The sequence below is a fragment of the Podarcis liolepis genome (genome assembly GCF_965112155.1).
Source record: "Podarcis liolepis genome assembly, chromosome: 7".
NCBI lineage: Eukaryota > Metazoa > Chordata > Lepidosauria > Squamata > Lacertidae > Podarcis > Podarcis liolepis.
Window position 1 is genome coordinate 26,703,120 of NC_139561.1, and position 15,678 is coordinate 26,718,797.

Sequence of the window (15,678 nt, forward strand, 5' to 3'; positions counted from 1 at the left end):
GGTCCTGTTTGTCTTCATAAATTATGTCTTCATGTAGTGACTACTTGCCAGGTTGTCCCTTTGGCAAGTAGGACTCCCAGTAGACGCTTCTGTGTTGCCACTTTGGAGAAGAGAAACAGGGTTGTATCCAATGCTAATCATACGCAGAGTAGACCTATTGATGTTTAGGGACATGGCCAAGAGGCCCTTCCATTTCATTGGGTCTACTACTCTTGAGTAGAGCTTTGTTGGATTCAAACCAGGAGCTTCACTTCTCTAAACAGCAGAATAAATGAAAGAAAAGTGGCTTTCTTCCAAGCTCTGCACTTGTCAGATACCTTGTGACAGAGGCAGAGTCTTCTGTTAAGCCAGTGCATCATATAGTTTGCTCTTGCATAGCTGATTTTTAAAAAGATAAAACAGCTGGTGCCATGGATGGGTAGGAGATGGATTCAGACTGTGGCACGAGGGGTCATTCACTCTTTGTTCCTCTTTTGGTCCTGAATGGAATCATCACATTTTCTGCCTGCTATTTGCAATGGCCTCCCCTTGCCAACTGAAGACTTTACAGGGCATAATTCAGCACTGTGACAGAAGCAAAGGGTTGAAGCACTCCTCATTCCATCTCATGCTTTTCATGTTGGCTGTTTATTACAAGGATAACTGCATGTCATGCCTGGTTTGACCCTCACTTGCACAGAAGTTTGGAGAAGAGAAGAAACTTCTGCTGGCTCTTCTGTTCTCCAAACTTGTATGTAGGTGGGAATACTTTGCCTCTCTTCCAAGTCAAGCATGAAAGTAGGCTTGTGTTGACTACAGACCAGTAAGGCAAATCAATATGTGTCTAAGTTTGTATTTGTTTTTTGAGTAGGCATTCAGATGTATTTCAAAACATACTTTTGATTGTTCAGATGACAAAAGTTCTGAAGGAGAGTTGGAGACATGAAGGTTGGCTTGATTCAGACATTGTGCTAAACCATTGTTAAAGGAGATTTATCCTTTGCTGTGTCATTTTGCAAACTGGCTTATAATTAGCTCTCAGTGCAGAATCAGAAACTAGTTTGATGTGGCTTTGTAAACCATGGTTTGTTTATGATTTGGCATAGTGTTTTAATACTGACAAGCTATTGTTGTAGCTGTCCCCCTGTTTCTGGAGACCACTGAACCTGGACCTGTGAGCTGGATATTTGGGAAAGGGCCATAGCTCTGTGGCAGAACATCTGCTATGCAAGCAAAAGAAAGCAATCTCTAGAATCTCCAGGTAGGGGTAAGAAAATGTCCCCAGTCTGAATTCTTGGAGAGCTGCTTCCAGACAGTGTAAACAATGGTCATAGATGAACCAATGGTCATTATAAGGCGTTTCCTATGTTCCTCTGGTTGCCAAGCAGTCGGAAGTTGAAAGCAAAGAAACAACTGTAATCCATGGTTTGCCTGACTTTTAAAAAAACAAACAAACACCCAAATCATAGTTTGTATTCTGAACTGTGGTTGATACAATCGATAGCCAGGGTAGTGTTTGAATTTAGCCTTCCTGTCAAAGTAACTCTTAGACCCAGTATGTAGCCAGCTATATGGTAAGGCAAATTCCACTGGATGTGCCTCTTACCTGTATTGCTAGCTCCTGTTGCCTTCTAGATGTCTTGAATCTCTGTCTCATAAAGATGACCTTTAAAATGTGCCTTGAGGAATAATATTCAGGAGGAAGGCTTGTAGCATTTGGATGGAAAAGGTCATATATCTGAGCATGTTTCCAGTCTCATCCTTTCTGCTTTATTAGGTGCATTCCCTCTCCTTAGTTCTGAATAAGACGACCAATGAACTTGCTAAAGCGAATGTATCTAAACTGGCCACTCATGTGGAAATGATTGGTGAGTGTGAGTTGCCTACATTTCTTGTGGGGTGGGGGTTTGATTATAGAAACGAGAGTTGTGTTTCGGGATGATTTTCACACTTGGGAATCACTGCCGGCCTTGCTCCCTTGTCCCACATACGTCCCTTTTGGACTTGCTAAATACCCAGTTTGCCAAGCAGAAAACCGGAGGAAGGGAACATGCAGCTGAATTTGGTGATGAGACTCAGATCTCCAAATTCATGGCTTTTTGACATCTGGCAAAGAGCAAATATGTCCCAGTTTGCATGTAATGTTAAACCATAGTTCATTTAGTTAAGCACAAGCAGAAACTAAGGTGTGTGGCCTTCCTGGAGTGGCAAAGCGAGAGTCTTGCTAAGAAGGCACTTCAGAGCAGCATGTAAACTACAGCTAAAAATGACCTGCTGGCTGATAAATTTTGCTCTGAGCTGCTGGTGAACATTGGGCATTCTATTAGCAAGAAAATCCTTCGGTCTTGCTTTGGTTGTTTATGTGGTACATAATTGCAGAAGTGCATTACGAAAGCAAAGACAACGTCAGCTATTATTAGCTTGGTATGGTAGATTCACCTATCGGGGCTTTACTAGTTTTGAAAACCCAGCCCTCCTCCTTCTCTTCCGTTATACATCTTTTCAAAGAAGAGGCTTTTCTTTTTCTTTCTTTGGCTTCCTCAAAATCCTGATCCCTTCCCCTATTGTGGGGTGCTGAGGAGGAGGGAGTTGAGAGTTACAGCTTGATTATTGCTGTCTGCCAGAGAGAGCACCTTGAAACTTATACCTTCGATTTCTCATAACCCATGTCTGGGCTCGCCTCCCTGGCCCCTTTTACTGGCTTTAAATTAGCTGGCAGTGAATACTCACTCAGTTGGTGTCTGAACCATCTTCTGTTCTTGTAGAAGGAGATCTGGCCCTTCAAGGGAGCCTTGGAAGCCTATCCCTCAGTGATCTCACCTCGCACGGAGAGTTGTACAGGGAACGTTTCACTACCAGCGGTGAAGAGGCACTCATCTTTCAGGTCTACAAGTAGGTGGTGGAGACGTTGCTGTTTGGCTAGGCTGCTTCAGCATGATCAGTAGGATTCCACTGATGCTTCCAAACCAGGGCTGGGGAGCCTTTGGCCCTCCAGGTGTTGCCCCATGAAGCACGGCCAGTGTGCAGGGATGATGGGAGCTGTAGAGCCCTAAGGCTTACCACACCTGTTTCAGACCAGACCAAAACAAACTAAAATACATTAGATTTATGTGTGGTGTTTATAGAGGTTCCCCCTGAGAGTAACAGCATTCCCAAGCCTGGGCAAAGATCTCAGAGCGGTTCTTCACCTGTAGTCTGGTCCATCCTTCCATGTGAGCACTCCATCACTTCATTCCAACCTCATTCCTCAGGAGCGATGGCACTGGAAGCCAACATTAGCCTTGTCATTTGCAAGTTTCTGCCACCCTGCTCCCTGAGGTCCTCTGCAGAGACCTGGTGCATATCCTGCTAATATCTGGTCCTGTGGCTTTGCCCAGGCTTGGGAATGCCCTCTCCTGGGAAATCCCTTCAACTCCCGCAAGGGTGAAGACATTTGTTGTTCAGGCCTGCCTCTGATGTCTTCATTTTCAGCGCCTGCCAATTTTGCTTGTTTCCCTAGCTGTTACTTGGTTCACATCAGGTTGTGTCTGTGCGTTTCATTTTTGTTTAGTTTTTTATATTTTACTTGGAACCCAAAACCTTGCGAGCTGCTTTGGGCACCTCATGTTTAAACATCTTCAAATGCACTCACTGCTGGCAATTACATCTTTCCAAGAGCATAGCATCAAGGAGAGTCCCTGCCTTCTACAATGTGCTTTATGATCAGGCTTCCTTCAGAATTATCATAGCTCAGTTGGATAGAGTGTGACGCTGATAGCGCCCAGGTTGCAAGTTTGATCCCCATATGGGACAGCTGCATATTCCTGCATTGCAGGGGGTTGGACTAGATGATCCTCAGGGTCGCTTCTGTGGGAATGTTGAGGATAATAGGAAAGGATATATTGGATAAGTATTATCCATCCTTCACTCACACTAGTAAGTGATGTAGCAGAGCAGATTCCACTCAATATAGCTGGAAGCTAGTTTGCAGATTTGTTTGAATCTCTTAGTTAAATTTATTTCCTGGTGTCCCCTTTAATCCCTCTTAAAGACACAAGAGTCTTTCTGAGTAAAGTAACAAAAAGTTTGCTCACATTTCAGTTCACAATTCAATCCCTGAAAGGCAGGCTTTTCTTAGTAGTTGCACAAACAAAGTGTGAGTTCATTTCATAGGGAGACTGAACTCATGTGCTGCTGGCTGAGAGCCAGCAGACAGCAAAATTACATTAATATAACAAAATGGCTGCAGGAGAGCAGCAACAAGGCAGCAAGAATCAAGACTGAGACTGAGAAAATGGCAGCATGACTTGGCTCTTTTATGGAGTCAGCCAGAGCCAAGCCCATCTCCCAGGTCACATGCAGGGGAAGGATGCTCCAGACCAGTGTAACAGGAAGTTACACTGACTGGATGTCCCCCTGCCTGTGCCCACTCTAGGGAAATGAAGAATGCTGCATTTGACTGTACCAATGGATTACATCCCATAGCTTCCAACCCCACAATTCTATGATTAGAAGCACAGGGGTACAGCAGAACTTTCCTGTTGCTGTACTGAGCCTCAGGGATGCTCAGAGAGCTTTGGAACTTGGCGTTGCTTTCTGAACACCTGAGGTTTAGAACAGTAGGAACAAATTTCCATGTTCTCAGCTGTCAGGGAGGGACTCATCCCCTGAAATTCTGCTGGGTGTTGAGCTCAGTGTAACACCAAGAATATCTTGTTTCCTGCTCTAGAAGGGAGGGGTAGAGAACAAATTTCACGGTGAGCCAAGATACGTTGGTCTGTTCGACTCCCCTCATAATGAGGAAGAAGAGAAAAGTATTCAGCCAATAAAACATAATGGCAGCTGGTTACGAAGATGTCATCTGGTGTAGCCAGGTGACCACGGTACACCTGAGCACTTTTGCGTGGAGCACACTGAATGTCTCGTTTCCCACCAGGTACGGCCGGCCCGATCCCTTGCTGCAGAGAGGCTGTGATATGCGCGTCAGCCTACAAATGGCATCGGTGCAGTATGTCCACACTCAGCGCTTTCAAGCCGAAGTGGTGTCTTTCATTCAGCATTTCACTCAGCTGCAGGATGTCTTGGGGCGGCAGAGAGCAGCAATCCAGGGACAGACGGTATGCTTTATAGCCTTCCTTTCATCTTGCAAGAGATGCCTTCCTTCTGAAACACGAGGACCCTCCAAGGGTTACCGGAGGCTTCTCCGCAATTTGAGAGTGCTCTTTGCGATAGCCCTTCTGTTTTTCCTGCCCTGGGCAGCCAAGGATTAGAAGGCACAGTTCTTTTATCATAATGGCATACATCATAATGGTGCCCCTACGGAAGTAGCTTGTGGAATTTCAGAAGATTGAGTTTGAACGCCCACAACATTTTCCATGCAAGCAGAACTAGAAATCAGGACAGTCTACAGCAATACATAGCGAGCCGAAGCATTACTTTGTCATCTGTTCCCCAAACAAACACACTGATTTGAGAGCTAGACCTATAAACAATGAGCTCTCCCTCTTTCTGCCATTGCATTTTCCTTGGAGGGGGGATGTGTGTGAATAATAATAATAATAATAATAATAATAATAATAATAATAATAATTTATTATTTATACCCCACCTATCTGGCTGGGCTTCCCCAACCACTCTGAGCGGCTTCCAAAAAAATATTAAAATACTGTAATACATCAAACATTAAAAGCTTCCCTAAACACGTGTGTGTGTGTGTGTGTGTGTGTGTGTGTATATATATATATATATATATATATTTGCTTTCGTAGATTTTCACGGGTACAGGAATGCAGGTTTTGGTGTCTTCGGGTGTCTTCCCGTGTAAGAGTTGGGGTGTCTAGGCGACGTTTCGACGAGGTCTCACTCGTCATCTTCAGGCTGGTGCTTTCGGCTTCTTGTTACTGGAACAGAGCAGGATCTCAGTGTTTGAGTTCCTATAAATACTGTTGAGGGGGTGTGGTGTATAGCCTCCAACGTTCTGGGCAGAGAGGAAGTTCCCAGGTTAGTGTGCCTTTTCTTCTTTTGTTCCTTAATTACTTGAGGGATATCTTGAGTGATTTCTTGAGTGATATTCTGAGTACCACTTAGGTGGGTCATTAAGAAAAGGCACACTAACCTGGGAACTTCCTCTCTGCCCAGAACGTTGGAGGCTATACACCACACCCCCTCAACAGTATTTATAGGAACTCAAACACTGAGATCCTGCTCTGTTCCAGTAACAAGAAGCCGAAAGCACCAGCCTGAAGATGACGAGTGAGACCTCGTCGAAACGTCGCCTAGACACCCCAACTCTTACACGGGAAGACACCCGAAGACACCAAAATCTGCATATATATATATATATATATATATATATATATATATATATATATATGCAAACACATAGTATCCATTAAAAATAAATAAATTTAAAAATCCAAATCCCCAAATCACCCCAGTTTTGAGTGCTTTGGAGAGATTCCGCTTCTGCTCAGATGGGGCCAGAGTATTTCAGAAGTAAGGGGTCTATGCCTTGGCTTTTGAAAAACGGGGGATCTGTGGTACTTAGCTAATTGGGAACCACTGGCATAGACAATGCAGAGTAAATGGACCAATGGTCTGAGCTGATCTAAGGCAGCTTCCTGTGTTTAGAAACTTGTGGGGAACTTCGTGTCAAACTAAATTTTGTGTAATTTTTTTAGTATTTTAATAGTGATATTCCCCAAGGTGTAGAATTCAGGCAGACTTGGAAGGTCTGGCATTTTGGCCATGAGAATTTTGGGTGAGATTAACTGAAACCAGTAGCAGGTTTTCAGCATTGCGGTAGTAGCGAAAAATCGTCACATGATTTTTTGTAAAATCACTCTTCTGTACTTTTTGGGGGAGAGGCATAGCATACCCATGACATTAACAGGGCATCTTTTGAGACAACCTCTCTCTTCCCTAAGGTACGAGATCAGGCCCAGCGAGCCACCAGAGTTCTTCTGGACATCGAAGCTGGCGCTCCTGTCCTCCTCATTCCTGAAAGCTCCAGATCCAACCATCTTATTGTAGCCAATCTTGGGAAACTGAAAGTCAAGAACCGGTTCCTTTTTGCAGGTACCCCTGGTACCTTTTCGCTAAAAGATAAGGTAAGACTAATGTACTTGCCTTCACTGTTCTGTACATTGCAGTCAAGCTCAGGAGACAGTAAAAATGCATTTGTTTTGAAATATTTCTGTCCCCTTTTCCTTTCCCCCCCGAGGACTCAATTTTGCAAGGTGGAGTCTACAAGGATCGTATTCTATGTGAGGTATCTCCAAGCATCCTTCCTTGCAGAGAGGGTGCTGGGTGTTTGTGCTAAGAACCCATGTGGAATTCAGCTACCATGCACATTTCATTCAAAACACGGTGTCCATATTTCTGAAAAGACTACCACTGCTGCTGTAATAATTGACACAATTACAGCTGCAGTAATTAGTTGCAGAATTCCATAAGGGTTGGTTTTAGCTTGCGGTGTTCTTTTGCTGTGCCTTTTCAAAGTGCTCTTCAGAAGTGCCTCACCTTATTTGCAGGTGTCAGTGGAAAGTGGGTGCCAGCTTGTGATGTAATTCAATGTTCACAGGCATAATACATCTCCATCTGTGTCCCCCATCACCCATTTTGCCTAGAGTCAGGAGGAGTTGTGCAGCCATCCTTGCTTCTGGGCAGCATACAGCAGAGACGGGTGTCATAGGGTGACAACTGATAGGAAGTGTTTGTGGAGTGGGCAGAGAGTATCTTCAGCTGCAGCTGCTTTTCAGGAAGAAAATGCACTTCCAGTAAGGGTCTGCATCGATGGAGTGAGAATTGCTCCTTGTATATGGAATATTTCGTTTGTCATGACATAGCTCAGCTTTTGCTGGCCCGGTTCCTTTCTGACTAAAACTCCCACTAGCACTTACTAGTATAGCTGTGCTGGCTGGGGATGTAGGGAGTTGTAGCCCCAAACAGTGGAGGCTGGTTCTTTATGACAAATGGGGCACTGCCCCACCAACCTCAGCTTGCTCCCACCTGCCAGCCCTTCTTACTTTGCATCTAGTTCAATGCCTTCCAGCTTCCTCCTTCTTGCTCTCACTTTTGCCCTTGTGGAACTCGACAGGGAGGAGGATAGGTAGAATAGTAGACTTAGGTAACTTGGCCCGTCATCGACTCTGCCTTCACCTACTGTTAGCTGTCCCCCCTCGAGGGAGAGCATCAATGAGACTGTCGGTCCAGTTCTCTCCAATGGACATCAGCTATCACTGGTCCAAAACACCTGAAGAGCACCAGGTTATCTGTTCAGGCCCAACTAGTAGTTATAGAAATAAACAACAAGGACATTTCCTTTTATGGATGTATATTTAAAAAAAAACCAAACTTGTGGCCCATTGCTTCTCTCAGTGAATTTCCCTAACTTTGGACCGCCCCCATTTTTAGCAGGATTCCGTTCAGTTTTCTTCCCCACTGGGAACCCCAAAACACAGCATGAAGAAAACAGCAAGCACTGATGAGTCCAAGACGGCATCATGTTCCTCTGAAGGGTTGTTCATGAAACTGTCCTCTTCTGGACCAAATCTGAGTCGGCTAAAAAGTGACCCAGGAGCAAGTGCTTTGGCTAAGCCACCAAAGATGACCACTTTGCCAGTCCCGGACAGTCCTGGTAAGTTGGAGAGAGCTGGACCAACAGACTCATTGATCTTCTTCTCCTGTTCATTTTGTGTTGGTTCTATTCAGATTGGCTACCACTGATGTGGTAAGTTATCCAACAGTCAGGGTGGTCTGGCAGGCCCAGACGGGGGGGGGGGCATATAGGCCACTTGGCCCGGGCCTCCGATTCCAAAGGGGGCTTCAGGGTCAGCATATTCACAATCGACGGAGAAGTTTTAATTATAATTTAATTATAATTAATAGTCAAATTTGTCTACTTAAAAATAGATTTTTAAATACATTATTGAACTATTAAAAATTGTATAATACATTTTAACCAAGTTATCCCCAGGGTAAAAAAAGGGGGGCACATTATCTCCCTGGCCCGGGCCTCTGCCTGGCTCTGCAAGGCCCTGGGTCTGGGTATGTACCCTGCTCAATGTAGATTTTGAAAGGTGTTTTTGTGGAGCTGTATTTTTGATAGCAAACCCTCCCACTATGGTGCTTAAGTGTGTAACTGAAGACGGTTAACTCCAAATGGTAAGCATCCTCCACTTGGAGATAGCTTTGAACAGGCCCTTATGATGCAGAACGATGCTCTGCAGCAAAGAGCACTTTTTGCAGAGCTGGGCAGGGGAAAGTAAAATATTTTGGGTTGATCTCTTGCAGAGGAACAAATGTGCCTGCTGGACTGCATTGTGGTTGACCTGCAGGACATGGATATTTTTGCTGCTGAAAGGTACTCAAGAGAATATTCGAAAGCTACGGAAGATGCGAGTGCTGATCTGGTCTTCCCATCCTTCATTGTCAGGCAGACAAGGGGGAGCCTCTTGACTGAACCCTTCAGGCTGAAGTTGCAAGTAGAAAGAAACTTGGACAAGTGAGTTATGTGACTCCGTGATTCCACATTCACTGGGGTGCCTCCCCTCCTGAGTTAAGTTCACTTGCGTTTGGAAGATTTCAGCTTTATGTGGCAATGTGTCAGTTTTTCATATATACTTGTGAAGTTTTTAAGAACGCTTCTCAACCGTTTTCATTAAGTTAGTGTTGGAGAACAGCTTCACGATGCCGAGACATTGTGATGACTCGTGTGCGTTTTTCTTTTGTAGGGAGATAAGCCACGCGGTGCCTGATATATCTGTTCATGGCATCTTGTCGTCGGTGCATTGTTCCCTGGATCTGAGTAAATATAAACTAATTCGTGGACTCTTGGAAAATAATCTCGGGGAGCCGATAGAAGAATTCATGCGGCCTTATGACTTACAGGACCCAAGAATACATGTGAGAGGAGTGCACTTTTGCAGTTGAAAAATCCGTCCTGAAATATTTGCATTGTGTTAAGATATAATATAGGCCAGGGGTGGGGAACCTCAGGCTCTCTGGGCCAAATGTGGCCCTCTCAGCCACACCCCTTCACTGGCTCTGCTCCACAACCTCCTTGAATGCTTTTGCCTGGCTGGAATATGTCTATGGACTCTGGCAATGCCTCTTGCTTCCTTGGACAGAGGATGGAGAGGGACATATGAATAAGCGTAAAAACTAACCTAAGGTAAAAACCACGTTTACACTTATCGTTTCACCTGCTTTTTCCTCTGGCCCTGCCCACGACTGGCTGTTAGAAGGCTCTTGACTAATAAAGCCTGGGTCAGATGAAAATCTTGGTTGAAGAGAGAGGAGGATTCTGAAAGTTGAGGCTCTATCAAGGCATAGGAGTCACATTGAAACACTTGTTACTGAGTGTGTAGGTGTGGAGAATTCCAGAGGACTGAGAGGTGTGGTGATGAGGTGGAACACAAGTGGGGCTGCCGTAAGCAAAGTTTGTGATCCTTCAACTTGGGAGTCGTTCAGAAAATGTTGTGTGCAGTGCAACACGTGGATAGGAAACTGGAATCATTCTCTGCAACCATATTTCTTCATTTCTCCTTTTTAGACTGTATTGAGTGGTGAAGTGTACACTTGTGTGTCTTTCCTAATTGACATGGTCAATGTAAGTCTGGAACTCACTAATCCTCAGGGGAAGGAAGGCTCATTAGCCAGGTACGTTTCCCCACCCTTTGGAGAGAGAGAAAAATCTTCTTTACTGCGTTTGATTTTTTCTAACCTGGTTGCTTTTTATTTTTCCATTTTTCTCCATGCAAGAGATGAATGATAAAGGACAAGAGGGAGGGTTCAAATGATGAAAGTAGGGGACAGTGTCGCTTCCTGCGGGTGAGGGGTGGGAAAACTTTTTTGCAGAGATTGGAAAGAGAATTGCTGGGCGGGGGCGCTTTTGTAAACCTTGAGCAAGGGGCATTCCTACTGCGCATCAGCTGATGGGTTGGTAGGAGCCTGCTTTCAAACGTCCCCTCCCCTGCCCCCCTCCCGCACTTTAGGCTGGTGGGTGTGTGCCTTGCTTGATCAAAGGAACAGCCACCCCACACCTGAGTTCATGTATACTGTCAGGTGCAGGGCAGGTGGTAATGGCTTTATGGGCCAAATGGGGAGGAGTCCTGGAGAGCCATGTTGGGATACTGCCAGGGAGATAAAGTCCATCATGGCCCCAAGCCGTCTGCCAGACGTCCATCGATCTCCCGTAGTCACGCAGTATGAGCGATTAGCGACACGAGTTTCCTTGCCACATTCCAGGGCTCGGGCATGCTCTTATCAGCAGATAATGCACAGCCAGAAGTCGCACTCAGGAGAGCATTATCTACAAGCTTTTATTCAGCGTTGATCAGAACAAAGAAAGACATGACTGTTCTGCGTCAGTGTCTTCGACAGAGAGAGAAACGAAAGCAATAGCAAAACATAAACATCCTGTGAACAGGACATGCGCAGACTCTGTGACTCACAAAGCCTGCTCCCTTTTAAGGTGGAACGGAAATATCCTAACAGTTTAGTCTGTGGGCTTGGAGGTTCCCCACCCTTACGAAGAGAGGACGGACAGTGTCCTCAGCACGCTGAATGACGCCAAAAGGAAATTCCTCCTAAACCAGCAAGTTTGTAAAGCAGGGCAAGTACAGTGGTACCTTTGGTTAAGTACTTAATTCGTTCCGGAGGTCCGTTCTTAACCTGAAACTGTTCTTAACCTGAAGCACCACTTTAGCTAATGGGGCCTCCTGCTGCTGTTGTGCTGCACGATTTCTGTTTTCATCCTGAAGCAAAGTTCTTAACCCGAGGTACTATTTCTGGGTTAGCAGAGTCTGTAACCAGAAGCGTATGTAAACTGAAGTGTATGTAACCCGAGGTACCACTGTACAATTTGGAAGGGAAAGTAACAATTTGCGATAGTGTCCATTCCAGTGTATCAGTCCTTCACAGCTCTTAACCCTGCAGCATGCATTGTGGCTGATGCATTCTAGTGCCGTTACAAGGCTCTGCCCATCTTATTTGGCTACAGCAAAACTTAAGGCAGAGCCATAATTCCTCACTTGCCCTTGTTTTCATTTTCTTTCGTTAGCCAGATTGAGGCTGGCTCAGAAAATCCGGTGCCAGGGTGATCTCTGCTTACAGTAGGGAATCAACAGCTCTGTGTGTCTTAGATCTGGAGTTGCCAGGGACCTTCTGCATTCAAAGCAGCCACCCTACCACCAAGTTACAACCTTTCTCCTTACCCTCCTACACTTAGCTAGGTAATAATAGCGCAGGAAGTTTCCTCACACCAACTCAAACTGTTGACCCATCTAGCTTGTTGTTTTCCATGCTGACCAAGTTCCAGCTCTCCATCTCCTTATACTTAATTTTCCCGCCAGCCACAATGGGTTGCATCCAATGCTAGACCCATTGAAATGAACAGCGATCACTCATTTTGGTTCATTAATTTCATTGGGTCTGCTCGTGAGTAAAACTCCGTTGGATACAACCCACTTCTTCCGGGGGAAGTGGAGGAAGCGTATGCTACAATATGCAAATATGAGCAGAATATTTGGAAACTGTTTGGAAAGCATTTTGTGAGGTGCTTTGTTTTGTTTGCTCTCCCTTGCTTCAAATTCCTTTAGGTTTGACTTTAAGAAGTCCAAATTGCTCTTTGAGGGTTTCTCAAACCAAACCAAATCCATCAACTTGGTTTCACATTCCATGATGGCATTTGACACGCGGTACACAGGGCAGAGGATGGCTTCGGGAATGCCAAACGTGTTCAACTGTATCTTCCAGTCATCGAAGAACAGCAGTACTCAAGGAGCAATACAGATTGAGCTTCATTACAGGTAGGAGGAGCCCGAGATCACAGACAGCCCAGGACTGGCCCATGTGGAACAGGTGGCCTTCAGCTTGGTTTTCAGCCTGCAGGCTAAGGGTCACCGAGGACTTGAGCCTCTGTGTCAAGGCCACCTTTTCAGGCAAGATTTCATGGTCTCTACAGCATCACTTGGTCCATTAACATTTATAATTAAGAACATAAGAAGACCCCTGCTGAATCAGTCCAAAAGCCCATCACAGTCCAGCGTCCTGTTCTGAAGGTGGCCAATCAGGTGCCTTTGGGGAGCCAACAAGGGGGCTTGAAATGAAACTAGTGTGACTGGATAACGGAGCACAGCTGGCATCTAAAGAACCCATGCCAAGCTGCTGAGCTGTTTCAAGTACCGTATATACTTGAGTATAAGCCGACCCGAATATAAGCCGAGGCACCTAATTCTAGGACTAAAGATCGGGAAAACTTATTGACTCGCGTATAAGCCGGTTCACCACACCACAAACCTGGTGGTGGCGGCAGCGGAGGAGGAGAAGAACAAGCAGCCCAAAAGGGCTGCTTTCGGGCTGCTCGCTCCTTCACTGCCACCGCCACCATGGGCAAAGGCAGAAGAGGAAGGAGCAGCCCGAAAGGGCTCCTTTTGGGCTGCTCATTCCTCCTCTGCTGCCCCTGACAGCGGCAAAGGTGGGGGAGCAGGGAGGAGCAGCCCGAAAGGGCTCCTTTTTCGCCGCTCGTCCCTCTGCCCCCTCCCCACTAGCAAGAGCAGGCATAGGTGCCCGGTTGGGAGAGGCACAGCGCAGCGCCTCTCCCAGCCATGGCTCCTGTGGCTGCCCTTGTGAGAGGCGGGCGGCGGTGGAGGGACAAGTGGTGAGAAAGGGCTCGTACCTCCGCCGCCGCCCACCTCACTCAAGTATAAGCCGAGGGTCAGCTTATATTCAAGTACATACGGTATATCCTTTTGAACCAGCGATGTCACAGCATCGATACTAGAACAAAAGATGGATCTCAACCGTCGTGTAATCAGCTTTGCTTGCTTAATACTCCCCCAAAATAATTTCAATATGATGGATGCTCAAAAGTGGGCAGTTGGGGTTGATAGAAGGTGCATAAACATACTCATTGCTCACATCTCTCCCTGCTAGATCTACCAAGGATTCCTCCTGCTTCACAGTTGTTCTGAACAACCTCCGCGTGTTTCTCATCTTCGATTGGCTAGCGCTTGTCCACGACTTTCTGCAGACGCCCAGCGACACCAAAAAGGAGTCCAGCGCCACTCCTTCCCGACAGCGCAATTACAGCAGTGAAACCGCTGTTGTTCCCAAAGCAGTGAAGTGTGGGATAGTTACAAAGCGTTCTTCCCTTCAGGTCTCTGCCGAAAAGCAGTTGGAGGTCAAGGTAAATGTGACAGGTAAGGCAAGAACTCGGGAGGCTGGGAAGGGAAGGGCTGGGGGAAGTCAGAGGTCAAAGCTTTGCCATGGCGGCAACCCATGCTTCTATCCATATTATTCGTGCATCATTCTATCATACAGTGGGGGGTGAGAGTGGGAGAGATGAAGCCCAGGGATAGAGCATCTGCCTTACACATAGAAGGCCCCAATCTCTGGCATTTCCAGGTGGAGTTGGGAGAGTTTCCTGCCTGAAAACCCAGAGGACCACTGCCAGTCAGTGTGGACAAGGCTGAGCTAGATTATACTGTCTCAGTATCAGGTGCAGTTTCCGATGTTCCTGTTGCCGTCATGAACACAGAACTCAGTTTGCAGGTTGAACACCTGCAGTTTCAGACCTGAACCATTACAGTAGGGATGACTCGGGTTCAGCCTGGATAGACCTGCTTGGCAGGGTGAGGAGGGAACAGCCAGTCTGTGTTAACCCTGATTTTCTCCCACTTATCTGCCCATACCACACCCCATTCTAGCGTTTGCCATTATGGTTAGGGACAGTAGCTCTCAGAGTTCTGTGAAGTGTTGAATGTGGCTGCAAAGATAAACAGAAATGATGAGCCAAGTGTGTTATTTGGCCATTGCTGAGAATTAGCTACCTTTCTGTGATGCTTGATGGAGAGTCCCGCGCATCTGAAAAGTTTGTTCCTGTGCCTCAGAAATTTTAAAAAGCTGTTACTTACCTCGGATTTCTCATTTTGTGCCATCTGACTTTCCATACTAAGCTGGAGAGAGAATGTTGACAGTATTCAAAACCCATTCACCAACAGGAGAAATGCTTGTCATGTTTCCTTTCAGATACTGAATTTGTGGTGGTCGAAGACATGTCCTGTGTGGATACCAATGCAATTATTCTGAAGGGGACCACGGTTCTCACATACAAACCCAAACTAGTGGATCGCCCTTTCTCGGGCAGTTTGTCTGGCATTGAGGTAAGAGTGCAACTCTCCTGCTGCCTGATGCAATTCTAGCAGGCGATGATGTTCTTTTTGGGGGTGGAGGAAGCTTACCTGTCATCCTAATGCAGGGGTTCCCAAACTCTGGTCCGCAGGGGTTCCCAAATTATGGTCAGGTGGTCCGCAGCATGTCCGCATTAAATATCCATATAGATCTTGAATTGTATTTTGTTGCTGCTTGCACTTCTTATATCGTATTTTATTGCACTGTGACTTAAACCCTATGGAGTGCGAATTGTAATGCCATGAAATACAAGAAATAAAAGAAGTGATAAAAGCACAATTAAAAATCAGACAGCATCCAGGGCAACACGTCACAATTGCTACAACAGGCAAGAAAAATAAGGAAGCTGTCTCCTAAAGTGTATCATAAGAGCTTTAAATAATCTAATACGGTAGAATCCTGCACATGCATGAAAGCTGTATCTCACTATAACTTGGACCAGACTTTGAAGGTCCACTGCCTTGCCCTGTCTCTCCCCCCCCCCCCCCGCCAGCATATTTTGGGCATCACAAGGTGTGGGGAGGG

The 15,678-nt window shown here is 45.9% G+C and overlaps 1 protein-coding gene across 13 annotated transcripts in view; it reads left to right on the forward strand.

Annotated features, from left to right (window-relative positions):
- Positions 1 to 15,678, forward strand: part of VPS13D (vacuolar protein sorting 13 homolog D) — a 120,697-nt gene that overhangs the window by 30,945 nt on the left and 74,074 nt on the right. For 8 of the 13 annotated variants that reach the window (XM_083512740.1, XM_083512741.1, XM_083512743.1 and 5 more), the window contains 12 exons: positions 1,757 to 1,847; positions 2,745 to 2,871; positions 4,895 to 5,075; positions 6,885 to 7,067; positions 7,181 to 7,228; positions 8,377 to 8,596; positions 9,253 to 9,463; positions 9,693 to 9,864; positions 10,514 to 10,620; positions 12,561 to 12,770; positions 13,897 to 14,162; positions 14,992 to 15,125. In XM_083512740.1, the coding sequence (XP_083368866.1) occupies positions 1,757 to 1,847; positions 2,745 to 2,871; positions 4,895 to 5,075; positions 6,885 to 7,067; positions 7,181 to 7,228; positions 8,377 to 8,596; positions 9,253 to 9,463; positions 9,693 to 9,864; positions 10,514 to 10,620; positions 12,561 to 12,770; positions 13,897 to 14,162; positions 14,992 to 15,125 (1,950 nt within the window). Of the gene's footprint in view, positions 1 to 1,756; positions 1,848 to 2,744; positions 2,872 to 4,894; positions 5,076 to 6,884; positions 7,068 to 7,180; positions 7,229 to 8,373; positions 8,597 to 9,252; positions 9,464 to 9,692; positions 9,865 to 10,513; positions 10,621 to 12,560; positions 12,771 to 13,896; positions 14,163 to 14,991; positions 15,126 to 15,678 lie in introns of all 13 variants that reach the window. The other 5 variants (XM_083512745.1, XM_083512737.1, XM_083512744.1 and 2 more) reach the window with 2 other exon arrangements.